Raw genomic sequence first — 15,766 nt, 5'->3', positions numbered from 1 at the left:
TTTACCCAAGAGACTGGAAGGCTTCAGACCTCTCTTGGGTGAAATTGTTCTTCCTTTCTTCCTCCTTGATAAACTGAATTCTGCGTGCCTGACTCTGTTTAAGGGCTGAAAGGGGGCCCTGGAAGATATGTGGTAGTGATTATGATTTTTTTCCTTTAGAAATTGGTTTATATATTAAGAAGGGCCCTTAGAGAGAAGCTGTGTTAGTTCATTTTTGAAATGCCATCAGAGAAGAATCTCCTGGAAGGAGGTTTGTTTATGATCTGTGGTCCTCTGTCTGAAGCCACACACTAACACTGCTCTCGGGCTGTCTCCTCTCCCGGGCTGTCCTGGGTGAGCTCTGGGGCCTGCGCACACGTCATGCTGCACGGCTGTGAATTTCCAGTGGCTCAGAGGGGCTAGAGGCCTTAAACATGAAGACAGCTTCTTAGTCCATTTCATTATTCTAGTCCAGAAATAGTTTTTGACCTGAACCAGACAGCACACTCTTAGGAAAAAAGATGACTCAGCAGCCTTTCCCAGCAAAGATTATAGACTCATCAGTTTTACTGTGGGAAATGTTTCCCAATAACCAGCCTTTTTTTTTTTTTTTCCTCCCTCCTCTCTGTCTTTTACTGGACAAAAGGAGAGAGAATTCTAAATTTATCGGTGTTTGTATTTATTAATTCCACAAACATGTGTTGTGTGCTTTCTCTGTACCTAGGCTGCAAATTAGGTGCTAGACATGAGACATGACACCCATCCTTAAGGAGTTCACAGTCAAGTCCAGGAGAATCTAAGATAATAGGGTTTGAAATTTTGTATACATATTTTACATCAATTCGTAGTCAGTTAATGCTTACTGAATGCCTACTACACTTAAGTATAACCACATGTGGTGGACAAAAAACAGTTGTAGCTGCTCTCAGCTTGCTGAGATAGAAACCAGAAGGATCACCGAGGCCCTAGAGACAGAAAAGACCAGAACAATCTGATGACCAAGTTGAGATTGGGAAGGGATTTGGCCAAACGGAGATGATGGGGAGAGGGTATTCCAGGTGGGGGAGACGGTTTAGGCAAAGGCGCAGGGGTTCCTTGAGGAACTGTGGCGGGTCCACTGTGAGTAGAGCACAGGCTTGGAGCAGTACAGTTGGAGCCATCGGAAGTGAGAGTGACAGGGTACACTGAGAACGTATTTTCTGGGGCTTCTGTTTAATTCAATAGACGGTATAAGACAGTTGAGTGGTTTTGACCAGGTGAGTAACATTAATGTCAGGATTTAGGGACTGAACGGACTTTAGAAATTATGGAAACTAAGCCTTCATTTCTGGTAGGCCCAGAAAGTTCCATTCCATCCCTTCCTCTGGTCATCCAACTGTACGGTGGCCTTTCCAACACGCCAGGCTGCTCCTTTGGGGTATTAGTCCCCACTGGGAGGTTGGGAGTGGTTCTGTGGGAATGCAAAGCAGAAGCCCATCCTTGTAGAAACTATGGGAATGGGCTTGACTGGATGATGGGTCCTAGGAAAGAGAGGTGGCAAAGATATACCTATACTGGATTTTGAGCCTGGGAGACTAGAAAATGGAGTTATTAATAGAAATAAGGAAATTGGAGGAGAAGCTGGTTGGGATTGTTTGTGTTGGTTGGGGGAGGGGGTGTGCCAGCGAGAGGCGAAGGCCTAACTAAACATTACAAGCGCTACAAGAATATAGGTCTTTGATTTTTAGACTTTCACAAACCACCAGTGAAATGTAGTCGTCCTAATGTAAACAGAGAAGAGTTTCATTTTTCTCAATAGTATTTCCGTTTTCACACGTATGTAGGAATGCAGAAAATCAAGGTTTTTAATCCAGAGCCTCAGTTATAAAGTATTTGGAGCCAAACTTTGCATGGCTTCCCTCAGAACTCACTTGAGTCTGTGTAATCTTCCCTGGTATATTGCTCTTGCTGGAAACCATCTGAACTGAGCTCTCTGAGAATGTACTAAGGCCCATCCTTAGTAGTGGAATTCCAAGTAATTTCATTTGGAATTGAATTATGTCTTTAAAGTTAGTCAGCCCGTTCCCTAACCCCTCCCTACAGACCCTCCTTCGTGTACCACCATCAGGGTAGAGAGGTTAGAACTGAAGGCATCGTTTTTTTCTCCCCCAGAACTGCTGTGGACCAGCAGCCCTGTTGCTGTATAACCAGTTTATTCTGAAAGTTGGTAGTTCCGACGCAAGCCCCCACCTCTTTTCTTTTTCACAACAAGGATCATTGTCACAGCATTCTTAAATAGTCCTACCCTGTGGCTTGAGCCCTGGAGTATTGGACCAGATCTCATTCTGTCACACACTTGCTGACAGCAGAATTGGCTAATGTCTCCCCGGTCACCCTTCTCCTCCAGGGAAGACTGAGGACACCGCAGAGGAGGCGCTCGGGCCTCCAGAGTATCGTTTTATTGCCAGGGGATAAAAAGATCTGTCTTAAAAGGGCAGATTCCCATATATATTGCACAATTTAAAAGAATTAGTGTGTGATTGTAGAACTAGAGGTATCAAGTGATTTGAAGAATAGTGTGCCTCTGTTTAGATTAGTATCACATACATGTTTCGCACCGTCTTGTCTCACAAGATATTTATTGTCGTGTTTCTGTCAGTTGTCCTCCAGCCAGCTTCCCTCCTTCCTTCCTTCTCTGCTTATCACCATCCCGCTTCTCCTCCGAGGACCCAATGATCTCTCAGTGAGGGTTTCCTCTTTCCTTCTAGTCGACATCAGTGGCTCTCCTATTCTTCCTATAGCACTTAATTTTTTAAAGAAGTTTTTTAATATGAAAAATTTCAAGCATACATTAAAAGAGATTATATTTAATAGAACCCCATCAGCTTATTTTATGATTAATAACATTTTGCCATTTTTGCCTCATGTTATTTTGCTGAAATATTTTCAAGCAAATACCAGACATCATGACGCTTAATCCCTAAATATGTCAGTGAGCCCTTCTAAAAAATAAAGGCCTATTCTTACATAATCACGAAAAGCACCACTTCCTTAATATTTTGAAGTAGTCCATATTTATGATTCCTCCATTGCTCCCCAAACCACAGCATTTTAGTGACTGCCCTCGCCACAATCTTTGTCAGTTATGTTTAATTGCTTGCCTTTCTTTCCTACTAGGCTGTGGACTGCTTGAGGCAAGGGCATTATGTTATGGTGTACGTTTTGTCTGCTCACCTCCTTATAATGCCTGTTGAGACTTGCATGTGGTAAATGCCCAGCACACACTAGCTGGACTAACTGACCTGAATATGGACGTAGGACTGATTCCTGATTGACGCTCTAGTGCAGATCTGCCTCTTAAGTTAATTTTATTTAAAGATTGTGTGTTCATAATACCCAAGATACAAGGAGATATGTAGTAAAAGAAGTCAGTGTTTAAAACCGATTTAAAATGCAATGGTAAAAAGATGAGCTGCCAGACATCATTTACTAATGGTCAGCAAAATGACCCTGCTGTGCCACGTTGGGCTGGACTGGCCGTGACACGGTGCCCTCTTTGTAAAAGGTGCCTTGTTTTCGAAAGGTGCGCTCGTCTGTAGGTGTCTTGGGGCATTCTTGGGGAGGAGCGCTCTAACTGGAGCAGTGCATCGTGTTGCGAATATAGCGCATGGAGTGTGAGCTTCTGGCCAGGGGCCCAATACCTCTCCAGAGTTGTTAGGTGGTTCTCAATCAACTTTTATAAAAGTGGGCGAGATGAGTCATGTCACAGAGGCAAGTTTATTGTCACGGGCCACATACCACAGTCTCAGAGTCTTCACGTACCCGTTTCAGATGCATGATTTTTTAAGCAGAAGTTCTAATGGCAGTATGACCAACTTTCATTGTGGGTTCGTTGCCCTTGGACCAAAAGAGCTGGGTCGGGGAGAATGGGACAGTTAGCTGGACTCTTGCTTAGTGACTTAACAGTTCCTCATACGTCTTTGCTCTGAGGATGTGTGAATGCTGTGACCTTTTAATCATGCTTTATTCTTGTGCCCCTGAATTTATTGCAACAAAAGTCATATTCAGCCAAACACATTCAACTTTCTAAAAGAAATTTGTTATGAAAACTACTGTTTTCTTCCCGTTTTAAATTCACTTCTGACCATGATCTCCCCTGAATGACTGCTGCTGTACTGTTATAATCTAGAATAAGCTGGTTGGCAATGAGAGGGGAAAGAACCCTGGACCAGCAATCAGAAAACCTGGGTCCTAGTCCTGCCACTGACTGTGTGACTTTGGGCAAGTCACTTCCCCTCTCGCAGACTCATGGTCCTCATCCATAAAAGGAGGACATTGCTCTAAAATTTAGAGTCTAAATGATTTCTGTTGTCCTTCTCAGCTCTTTGATTCTCAATGACTTGCAACAATGCTTAAGGACTGTAGTGAGAGCAAGTGGGGCTTTTTCAGAAAGCAAGAAAGCAAGCTTCCACTTAATTTCCCTGTGCTTCAGGGAAATTTCTTAGGAAGCACCAGTAAAGGCTGGTGTCTAAAGAAAGGCTTTGCCCACTGGATTCGGATTCACTAGACTGCCAGATAAGAAGAGAAGAGTTTTTTGGGTATAGTGTTGTGATATGATATTTTGGGCCAGAAAGTTTTCACTCAACCAAGACAGTTATCTAAAAGAGGAGAATATTCATTCATCCATTTATCACACACATATTTATTGAGCACCTACTATATGGCAGGCACTGAACTAGGTTGTGGGAAAACAGCTGTAAATGAGACAGAACACTCATTCTCATGGGACTCACCGTTTTGCAGGGGAGATAAATAAATACACAAGATAATTACAGACTGTGGTAACAGCCGTAAAGGAATTAACAGATGGTGTGCTTGAGAAGGAGGGAGCCTACCCTGGGTGTAGTGGGCAGGCAGGACCTCTACCTCCTCGTAGGAGGTGGTGTTCGCCCTGAGGTCTAAGGGATGAGAAGGAGCAGGCTATACAAAGAATCGGGGGGGAACATTTCAGGAAGATGGAAAGGTCCTGGGATGGGAAATGAAAAGGAGGCGATGTCCGAAGCCCAGAGAGAGATGATGGCGTCCTGGACTAGGGTTGTGCCGATGGAAGTGAGAGAACTGAATGGATCTGAGATAGACTTTCAAGATGGAAATGACAAGACTCAGGAATGGATTGAATGTGGAGAGTGGGAGATAAGGGGAAATCAAGGAAAATGTCCAGGTTTTTGGCTTAAGTGATTTGGTGGCTGGTGCCGTATAAGGAGATGGGGGGACTCTTAGGGAGGAGTAGAGTTCTTTGGAGAGAAGAATCAGGAATTCTGTCTTAAATATATGTGTTTAAGATACCTTTGAGACATCCCAGGGGAGAGTCAGGTGGGCAGTGGGACCACAAACCTGGAACTCAGGACAGAGGTCAGGGCTCGGCCAGGGATGGGAGGGACTGAGTGGAGGGGACCGTGACATCATCATGGGCAGTGGTTCTCTAGCTCGGCTGCACATTGGTTCATGTGGTGAGCTTTCAAACAAATAACTTTCCCCAGAACCCACTCCCAGAGAATCCAATTTAATTGAGCCAGTGTGGGGCCTGGACATCCATACTTTTCTAAAGCTCCTTAGGGGATTTTCTTTCCTTTTTTTTGGATGAGGATTATTGGCCCTGAGCCAACATCTATTGCCAATATTCCTCTTTTTGCTTGAGGAAGATTGTCGCTGATCTAACATCTGTGCCAATCTTCCTCTATTTCGTATGTGAGACACCACCACAGCATGGCTTGATAAGCAGTGTGTAGATCTGCCCTCTGGGATCTGAACTCGTGAACCCTGGGCTGCTGAAGTGGAGTACACGAACTTAACCACTGTGCCACTGGGCCAGCCCCTGCTTGGAGGATTTTCTTATCCAGCTAGGGTGGAAGAGCCACTGCTCAGGGGAGAAAGTGCAGTTACAGAAGAGGATCCAGGACCGAGCTTGTCTATATTCTTAAACACAAGAGTCTTCCATTCTTTATTCCTTCCTCCTGTTTGGAATATCTTTGGCCCCGTGGACGAGGTTTACTTCTCCCTGTGCCATGGTAGAGTACCCTGTCCTTGATTTAAGTCATTGCACCCTGTCTTTTGTGTTCTTGACTTCTAAAGGGATTGCCTGGGTGCTGAGGATTTAAGTACATCTTCTTTCTGCCCATCTTTCAAGTGTTACCCTGATGTGGTTTAGCGGTAGCGGGTATTTGTCACGATTGAAAGACAGAGAACCTCTTCAGTGTTTGCTCTTCCTTGCACAGTAAGAATTTTGTTGTGGTTGTGGTGATGGCTGTGAAGGGGAAGACGTCGACAAGGAAAAACGCTTGTGTGTTTTGTATACATGCAGCGTCAGATAGATGGTCCCTGAATGGCTCCAGGGTGTCTGTGGGTACTTGGTAGCTCATCTTTGAAGATCATTTCCAAAAGGTCATCGAGGCTTTTAAAATTTCACCTGCTCTTAAATTTTTCACACTTATCAGTGCTACTCCATGTCCTTTATTCCTGCCTACAACCTCCTAGTACTCCCCTGAACCTCTGGGCTAAGAGAAAATTAGTGTGCTCACACATCCGTACACTGAGCTTACATCTCATACAGTCTCCATGAAAACCTAATGAAAGGGCTGTAGAAAACACAGGCAAAGCTTATTAAATTTTCCTGTGACCCATGGCCCACATAAAGTCCCAGTGTTTAAAGGAACCATGCAAGATCATGTAGCCTCCCCTTAACCCTCAGGGAATCTGCCATTCCAAAAATATGGCCTATTAAAAAAAATAACTTCCAGGGACAATTCCATAAGCTTTCTTGTTAATGTTTACAGCTGTGTCAACACCATACCAATACTTTTTCTTTTGGTATGTGTTTGAGGAACAGAATCCATGGATCTAACTGTGACAAGTACCATATAATTCCCTGATGGTGAGACTAGTTAGACACAGCAAGATGTGTTGATGCAAGTTTGTTTAGGGTAACGGGTGAGCTATTAACTTCGTAATTGAATCCTTGCTGCTGCTTCTGCTTGCACTGAAAACCAGCCTTGGCACCTCCCAGGGCTTACTTCTGAGGTGTCTCACTCTGTCGATCTGGCTATTTTCAGTGTTCCATTGCAGCTGGGAGAGGAAGGGAAGAGAAAGCTAGCATGGCAGCCTTGGTGATGCCACATGATGAGTGCAATGCTTAGGCAGTTGGGACTAGATCTGTATCCCAGACCAGGCCGAGCTAGGCGGTATCCAAGTACCGCGGGCTAGTTGTTTGACCTCTGCTGGCCCTTGTCACTTCATCTGTGAACACCTTACTTGCCAGGGTCTATGAGCTGTTTTGGGTAATCTCTACAGGTCCTTTAGAGTTCTAAAGTCTATTTCTAATCTGGATAAAAAGTTGATGGGAAGACAGCCATCAACAAACGATGAGTTTCCCTAATCATTTTTCTCCTAGTCTTGGTGCCTCTGTCACAGCAGATGCCCAAACTTACACAGGCAGGAAATAGGGTGGTGGGTGCATTTCAGTTAATGGGCCTGGTTGGAACATGTTTGGCTGTGGAGACAGCTACACTCATATTACCAAGCCTTGGCTTCCTGTCTGTTTTCTTTGGGCTGGGTAGGCAATGAAAAAGGAGACAGGAAAATACATTTTGGGGGAAATAAAATAAGGAATTTGTCTTATGAAGACAGCTTATAGTTGGGAAATTCTAATGTTCAACTTAACCCTATCCTGATTTTCCTCTTCTCCTGTGTTAAGTGGAAGGTGAGGTGTTCTGGCCACTCCCAGGATATACCGTCCCATTCTTAAGGCTCTTCATCCTCCTTCAAGATTTTTTTCTTTTGTGGATGTAGTCTTAATTTCCTTAATTTTTTTCAAAGGGCAAATTCTTGTTTCAGTCATCATCTTAATGGCTTTTCTTTGAATCAGCTTGAGTTACTTAAGAGTTTACTAAAATGTTGGGGCCATCTACCGAGGCTTCACTGGTACAGAGTATGGCAGAAAGAATCCACAGTATATTTCTGTTTATGTATTAGGCGTCATTGTACTAGCTCACTATTGCACCACTCTACAGATTTATACTTACCCAGTGTCGCACCAAGATTCAGATGTTTTTCTCTTATACTTGCACCAGGACAATGCTCTACTCTTTGCTAAGAATGATTTGATGGTTTTTAAAAAGTCTTAGTACCTTGGTTATATTTTAATTTACGTATTTCTTTAATATCTAGAATTTCCTTGGATTTGGACTTGAATAAACTAGAAGAGAGACAACATTTTTGTTTTTTGTTTTTTTAAATAATGGATTCTCACATTCGCATGGTAACCCAAAGGGTATTTTTCAGTTTCTTTTACAAAACCACAGTACTAGATTTAAAATAAAAAAAGCATTCCCTCTGATTTAGCAGAGTTTATTATATGCTCTCAGGCTTTGGCATATCACAAAATATGTAGATTCCTCTTGAGAATTTGAGTTTCCTTGCTTGTATTTTTGTTTTTTCTTCTTAAAGGGGTTCTAGGTTTGAGTTTTCCTTTTTCCAGAAAAGGGTCTCAGTAGGGTATAGTTGTAACATAAAAAAGAAAAAAGTCACTACGGTCATGATGGAAATTTCCCTTTGACAGATGTGTTTGTGTCTGTTTCTGCCCCAGCTTTGGGACAATATGTGACGCCTGCATGGACTCTCTTTCAGGGGAGGTTTCTCCTTCATGAAACAAGCAAACACAGCCCAGCACACATTCACCTCTCCCATCCTCACCGAGAGGCTGGAGGAGGCACCCAGAGAGTTCCTCTTGAGCTCCAGCATCCGGGCCTCCTTGCAGATGCTTGACTCCGAGTCGCCCTCTGGGACCCTCAGCTCTCCACTTATAGGACAGAACTAGGATGCTTGCCACCAGATGATGCTTATGAAGCAGCTTGAAATAGAAGGCATGATATGGACGCTTCATGATAAATACCAGTATTGATAATTCCTTGGCTTAAACCCCCAGTATGTATGTTCACATATCTATTTAGCATGGTCAATTGTTCAGCTAATTAATATGCTTTTATTTTATGATTTGCTGTTTCCAGGGCACAGACAGAAGCTTGATGACTCTAAACCTAGTTTGTTCTCTGACCGCCTCAGTGATTTAGGGCGCATTCCTCATCCCAGTATGAGAGTAGGTGTCCCGCCTCAGAACCCACGGCCCTCCCTGAACTCTGCACCAAGTCCTTTTAATCCACAAGGACAGAGTCAGATTACAGGTAAGACAGACTCATAGGTTTCACTTGCACAGACTCTGGCAGGCTGGGGGTGAGGGGCTACCAGATGAGATGTGTTCACTTCAAAACTCCTGCAGCTGTGAAACGGCTTATTATTAAAGAATCAAGACTTGAAGAAGCTGACCTTTTTTTTAATAAAAAACAAATTCCAATATTCGATAACTTTGGGGTAAAATTTGGGGGAAGTTTCTACTGATGCTGTGCTCTGGAGCAATGTCAGTCTGCACACTGATGGAATGGTGATGACTCTGCTCTCTGGGAGAATGTCTGTTGTAAGTTTCTGTATTGTGTCCAGGTGGGGCAGGGGATAACCTCGCACCCTCACTATTAGAAAATTAGTGTTACCCTCTCAGATTTGGGCTTAAATTTCTTACATATATAACTGTTTCATTAAGTTTGCTTGAAAATTACCCAGGGCTGACAGGAAGTCTTGATTGGTGGTTATAAGGCAAGGTCAACAAGCGGCTCATCGGGCAGACAGAATTCACTTCTGATTCACATTTAGCTCCAGTTCCTCATGCGATATTTCTCTTTATATATTCTAGTGAGCTGCTTACTTTACCTTTCTTCTTGAAATTAACATCAGTATTGCATTATAGACTAATCATTCACATTTGGTGCATTAAGACTCCCAGCTCGTCTTTTTTTCTGCCCCACTTGTGCAAAACCAGATCTTATTTTAGGACTAGTCTGATCGCTTTTAGGTCATGGTGACAAGAGAGTGTGTTCATCATCACAGATCCTTAATTTGCAGATCACAAGTATCGAGAGCTGAGAGGAGCTCTCCGTGTCATCTAGTTGCTATTGTTGGCAGAAGAAGTAGACTAGAATAGAGGAAAAATCACTCAAAACAAAATGTACAGTAAACTCTCAAGCTGGATCTTTTCTCATGGTTAGGTTTTTGTCTATAGTGGTGAGGTTTTGAGTGTCCTTAATGGTTTATAAACATAATTGTTTATAAACTAACTGACCTGCCTCTCCTTCTCTCCTGCCCATATTATGTATATACCTTCTTGGATATTTACTTAGGGTAGGTTTCTGTGCATAATATGCATATTAGTCTCAATATATGGGTATGCCTGAGTATGTATTTTAAAAATAATGTAGAATTATAAAAATAAAATATGTAAACAGTGAAGAGAACTAGATCTCTGCATCAGGGAGACCCTTAGAGCTCTGTGAAGAATAGCACGTGTTAGTCTAGATAGATCTCCACACATTGATGTGTAGGAATCAAAAGGTTAATGTGTTCACTAGACTTGTGTCCTTGATAAAAATGCAAAGGTGAAATTCACACTAACTCATGCATTTGAAGCTTATAGCTATAGTTGCTACTGCATTTAAAGGAGCAGGCTTTAGATCATTGACTAAGGTTCGTAACAGCTGTCCTTTTTTCCTTATAGTAGTCGTTAAACTGTGTGCGTGTGTGCAGATGTATATGTATACATATATAAAAGTGTTTATATGTGATTTGTAAGGGGCTTATGATGGCTCATGAAATATATATAAGAAAAATATACGTTCTATTGTTTGGCAACCTCTGGGTTCTTTAAATGTTTGATTTTCTATATTCTAATCCTTAACTGTTAGCTCATTATGTTCTGCTAATGACTACTGCTTTTAAAATGGCCTTTGGAACCTTTGCGTTGCTTGATTCACTTAAGAAGATGCTTTTCCCAAGGCTTTGTCCTCAAACCTAAAGATGACATCATAAAATAGACCCAGAAGACGTTTTAGAATCTGAAGGTACCTTAGATCTCATGAACCAAAGGCTGGGAAAAGTTGTGAAGAGGATCTGCATGTTAGCAGCTCCGCCCCCAGATGTGAGTGTAGAGCAAGGCTCTGAGGAGGTGTGGGGCACGGCGAGGCCAGAAAAGCATCTGAGCAGACAGGAGCGTGGCCACCTCCACGGCCTTGGCTCCTCTCTAGTTGCCAGCCTCTCATCCTTCCTCCCTGTTGGGAGGCTCAGGAAGGTTAAGCTTCTTGTCTGCAGTTTTACAGCAAGTCAGTGGCAGAGCGGAATTAGTTCTCTGGCTCAAGGCAGTCTGCTTTTTCTTATATAATACCGTGCTGCAATTCCATCATGATCATTTAAAAATATTTAAATATTCACTGGATATATTTCTAAAAATGAAAATAAAAAACAAGTTTATTTTTAGGTACTGATAGCTTTCTGGGATTATATTACAGAGCATTAGCTCTGCATTTTGGGATTATAGCACTGGTAGAATGGATCTACAGATCAGCCTTCTCATTTTTCTTAACACGCACAAGGTATTAGGCCCAACAGCTTTCTCAAACTTCCCAAATTTGCAGATTCACACACAGATACATGCCACTGCTACCTACTCTTGGCCATGTGCACTTTCTTTAAATGCTTCCATATTATTAGTGAGATAATACAAGTGTCTGCCTATAACCAAAGATGTACCGAGTTCTGCTGTGACCCAAATTATTAGGAAAACCCCAGAATCCCCATGGCAGCAGCAACTTCAAAGTGAATTGAGTAGATTTCATCTTTTTCTCTCTGGATCAATTTTCTTACTTATTTAATAAGTATGATTTAGAGCCTACCACATGTCGAGAATGGGGTCTTTGGTAGTATGGGGCACAGAAGAGAAGTTCTGTCCTTGAGTGAAAGTCTAATGAAGAGGATAGTGGCTCTCCGCAGCCCTCGCACGGCCACGTCCTGTGCCCCAGACTCTAAGGTTGTTCCTTGAGTACACGTTCTCCTCTTTGTACTCCCTTACTCAGCCCAGTCTATTGATGGTGGTCTCTGTCTGCTGTCAAGATCCACTCATCCTTCAAGGTCACTGTTATTTTCTTCAGGAAAGAGTCCTGGAACCTGCATGTGGAGGCTGCCTGTCCATATTCTAGGCTTTAGTTGGGGTTGCCTTATTTTATAGCTCTGGTGTGTTTGCTTTTTTCTCCCCTGCTAGCTTGTGAATTCTTTGAGGGATGTATTTTCTTTTGTGCCCAGCACAGTGGTAGCGTCTCATTAAATGTTGAATGAATGAAAGTTTAGATGAGAAGAAATCAGTGCAAGAAAGGTTGGAATATCCTGGCTTGTTAGCATTAACTGTTCTTTCTAATTTCCTATCCCAGGGTCCCATTGTTCCCTGGTGATGAGCAAGAACGGGAGATATCACATTTCAGTATATCACTTTGATAGTTAAACTATTTGATGTCATTCCAGTTTAGGATCTATGTAACTGCATGATTAAATTTAAATTCTTTCTATGAGCCTTACCTATAATGGATTTTATAACTTCTTTGCAATATGGCATATTTGCATTTTAGTTCATGTAATCCTTTGGATAAAGATGTTTGTTAGAGAAAGGGCCCAGTTAACTCTCATCGGCTTGGCTCTCTTGATGTCTCAAGCTCTTACCCCAAAACTGTAGATAACGATCACGGTTGTGTGTTCACTGCTAGTGCTGCCACTTGCCAACATAAAAGGCCCGTCAAACTCCCAGAGGGGCAGAATGAAATTAGAAATCACTGATTGAGGAAGTCATAAGCGTTAAGTGTTTCATGCTGGTGTCCTTCAGTGTCTCTGGCAGTTCCTGGGACTAAAGTTCCTGGCCATGCGATGGGCTGCCTTCTTGGCAGTGCTGGTCTGATGGTGTCACTCTATCGCAGTCTTTAATGGCTGATGTTCTGCCTGAGGGCCCAGGGCCTCCCCACGGCTTCCTGAGGAAGTTTCTTCCTCTGCGTCTTTTTTTATCTTTCAGACATCTGGTGCCTGTCTCTGGTGCTAGGAAACACCTAGTCTGTCACAAATGTCTGCTTCTTGTGATTCAGAATGTGGCGATAGCCGTGGAGTAAGGAATATTATGTGAGGCGATACTGCTCAAAATAATCACTGTTTTAAACTCAGAGGAGAGTCTTCAAGGCCCTGGTGAGGAGCTTGGGTTTTGTTCTAATTGCAGTGGGGTGCTCTTGAAGGGTGTGAAGCAAGAGAATGACATTATCTAATTTACATGTTTTTAAAAAATCCCTTTAGATCCTGTGTGAAGAATGGATCGTAAGGGGCCGGTGGTAGAAGCAGGTCCTCCTTCAGGAAGCTACTGCAGTAGCCCAGGAGGAGGTTAAGGACTGTAGCATTTTTCTTGTTCCATCAAAACTTGGATCAAATGCTGGCGCCTCTTCCAATCTACCCAAGCTGAGTCTAAGGCTCCTATACCACTGTTCCACATGGTGACAGTTATTTATTTACCTGTCTGTTTCCTCCATCAGACTTTAAACTTTCAAAGTCTAGGGCCTTGTTTTATTTATCTTTGTGTCACCATTGTCTTATATAATGCCTAGTGCTTGGTCACTTTGGTTTGGTGATGACTTTTTCAGGAAGTGTGACCCGTTATTATCCTAGCCCTAGGATTTTTCTAGTACCTATGTGCTTGAGTTGCTATTAGCTACCATTTATGAATGCATATCGGGTGCCAGGCATCGTTCTGTTGATGTTAACCCCCACACCTCTCACAACAGCTCTATGAGATAGGTGACATTATTATGAACACTGAGGGTCAGAGAGGCTAAATAACTTTCCCAAGGTCCCACTTAGAACTAGTAAGTGGTAAATACAGGAATTAAAGCCAGATCTGTGTTGCTCCAGGGTCCTATGCTCTTAACTACCACGTGCCCTTGGGAGGCTGAAGTATATTTTATCATGGCTCAGTTTCCTCCCATTTCAGTGCCTAACAGCTTTCATTTATGCAACTCTTTACCATTCATGAACCGGTTTTATATAAAGTTCTTTTTAAAGCCTTAAAGCAATCCTGAAAAGTACATATTTTACAGGTGGAAGAACTTGATTCTTTGAGAAATGACTTGCTGAAGGCCTCTTCAGCTATTATAGTCGACTGTGAGTTCCAGATTCTTATAGGCAATCACCCTTGTTTCCATCAAGTTGGGCATGTTGCTGACAATCTAAGTGACATGTGTCTTAAGGGACTAATTTCTTTTTCTCCTCTCCTTTGGATATTATTTAGGATCCTCAGAGATGATATTTTTATAAAAGGGATGCATTAGGAGTATCTGAATTATACTTTAAAACTTGATGTAATTGTTTTTGGTGATTAAATTACAGTCATATGAGCATATATTCAAGGTAACATTTTTAGGACTATCTTGAAAAACACCTTGCCCGACATCATGTGGAATGATCATGATCCCATCAGCAGTTACATTGACTGAAGTGTTTTCCATGCAACCTCAGCCTGATTCTGTGTTCTCTTGGCGGGCATTGCTCTTTTATGCATTAAGAGGATCTCTGCCAGTTAGGCCGCTTGGGCTTGGGCTGTGTGTATGTTTGCTGTCTGAGGCCTGAGTCCACTGTGCTCGCACTGAAACATTTACTAGCGTAATCCTTTCCAAAATAGGAAAGCATGGCTGAGTAGTGTGTGTCTCAAATTACTCTTCTGTTCAAGCGCTGAGCGACCACACGACTCTTTATTGTGAACCAAGCTGGGAGGCTCAGTGGGCATGGAGTGAGGTGGTGGTGGCCGTGAGTGTGAGGGAGAGCGAACCTGTGAGAGGCTCAGTGACTGTGAGTGAGCAGAAAGAAGGACTCGGTGAGAATTGGAGGCTGTGGAGAGTGGGAATTGAGTGAGGTCTCATGCTTTCTGACCACTGTGGTCCTGCTCACCTCTAGGCATCTTATGTCTTAAGGAGCTGGCGTCACCACACTCAAAGACAGCTTGTTGCAAGTATGTTCTTTCACTTTGGTGATGCTATGTTTTAATTTCTGAAGTTACTGGAAAGTCTTTTCCTGTCTTTTTCCTCTGAGATCTTTGGGGCAGGATAGCCAGGTAAGTTTGCTGTTGCCATGCACGTATGTGAGCAGGAAATCTCTTTAGAGGAGGTTGCTTCTTACAATCTTTATGAAAAAATGGTATAAATCCTGTGTGTAAACACAGTTTCATCTCTGTTCATCTCTGGCAGCCACCTTATGAGGAAGAACAGAGTTCAGGTCCAGCCTGGGCTGACTTTGAAGAATAAAGCTCCATATGGCCCTGTAAAGGGCTGGCAGTCAACGTGTCATGTTGTTGCTTGAGCTGTTAGCAGCATCCATAGATTAGCTTCTTAAATAAAGGTCTCTGTACTTCTGTCGGTTGGAATTCCCTTATTAACTGAAGATGCTCTGGCTTTGTTATGCTTTTGGAAAAATGGAGAGGGAATACATTCCAAGAAAAATTAATGTCTTGTGTTCCAAAAACTTGTCTTTGTAATTACCTCCTATCTGGATTAGAAGATGCATAGTTAATGTCTAATTGTGATAAGAAGCGCCCATGTCCTGCATCCCGCCTCACTTCATCCTTCCCCAAGACTGTTCCATGTCTGGCCTGTCTTTGGGTCTCTGCCCGCAGCAAGTCTTGGTTTCTTTCTCTTGTTCTTTTCCAATGCGTCATCTTTCACTTTTTAGTTTTATGTTTAGTTTCAGCTTTCCATACATGTATGTATGTATATGTGTACACACACGTATGCATATCTTTCCTCTTTACTAGTTGCCTAAGGACCTTTCTCACCCTTCTTTACCTTTTGCAACGGACTGT

At 42.7% G+C, this 15,766-nt stretch overlaps 1 protein-coding gene across 7 annotated transcripts in view; it reads left to right on the top strand.

The window, feature by feature from the left end:
- Positions 1-15,766, top strand: part of RUNX2 (RUNX family transcription factor 2) — a 315,890-nt gene that overhangs the window by 147,650 nt on the left and 152,474 nt on the right. For 4 of the 7 annotated variants that reach the window (XM_044776780.2, XM_014837483.3, XM_044776781.2 and 1 more), the window contains one exon: positions 9,021-9,194. The exons of the other annotated variants lie outside the window; for them this stretch is intronic. In XM_044776780.2, the coding sequence (XP_044632715.2) occupies positions 9,021-9,194 (174 nt within the window). The remainder of the gene's footprint in view (positions 1-9,020; positions 9,195-15,766) is intronic. 7 annotated transcript variants of the gene reach the window in all.

The sequence above is a fragment of the Equus asinus genome, chromosome 8 (assembly GCF_041296235.1).
Source record: "Equus asinus isolate D_3611 breed Donkey chromosome 8, EquAss-T2T_v2, whole genome shotgun sequence".
Taxonomy (NCBI): Eukaryota; Metazoa; Chordata; class Mammalia; order Perissodactyla; family Equidae; genus Equus; species Equus asinus.
The sequence above is the reverse complement of the archived record's forward strand: the minus strand, read 5'-3'. Positions and strand labels throughout refer to the sequence as shown.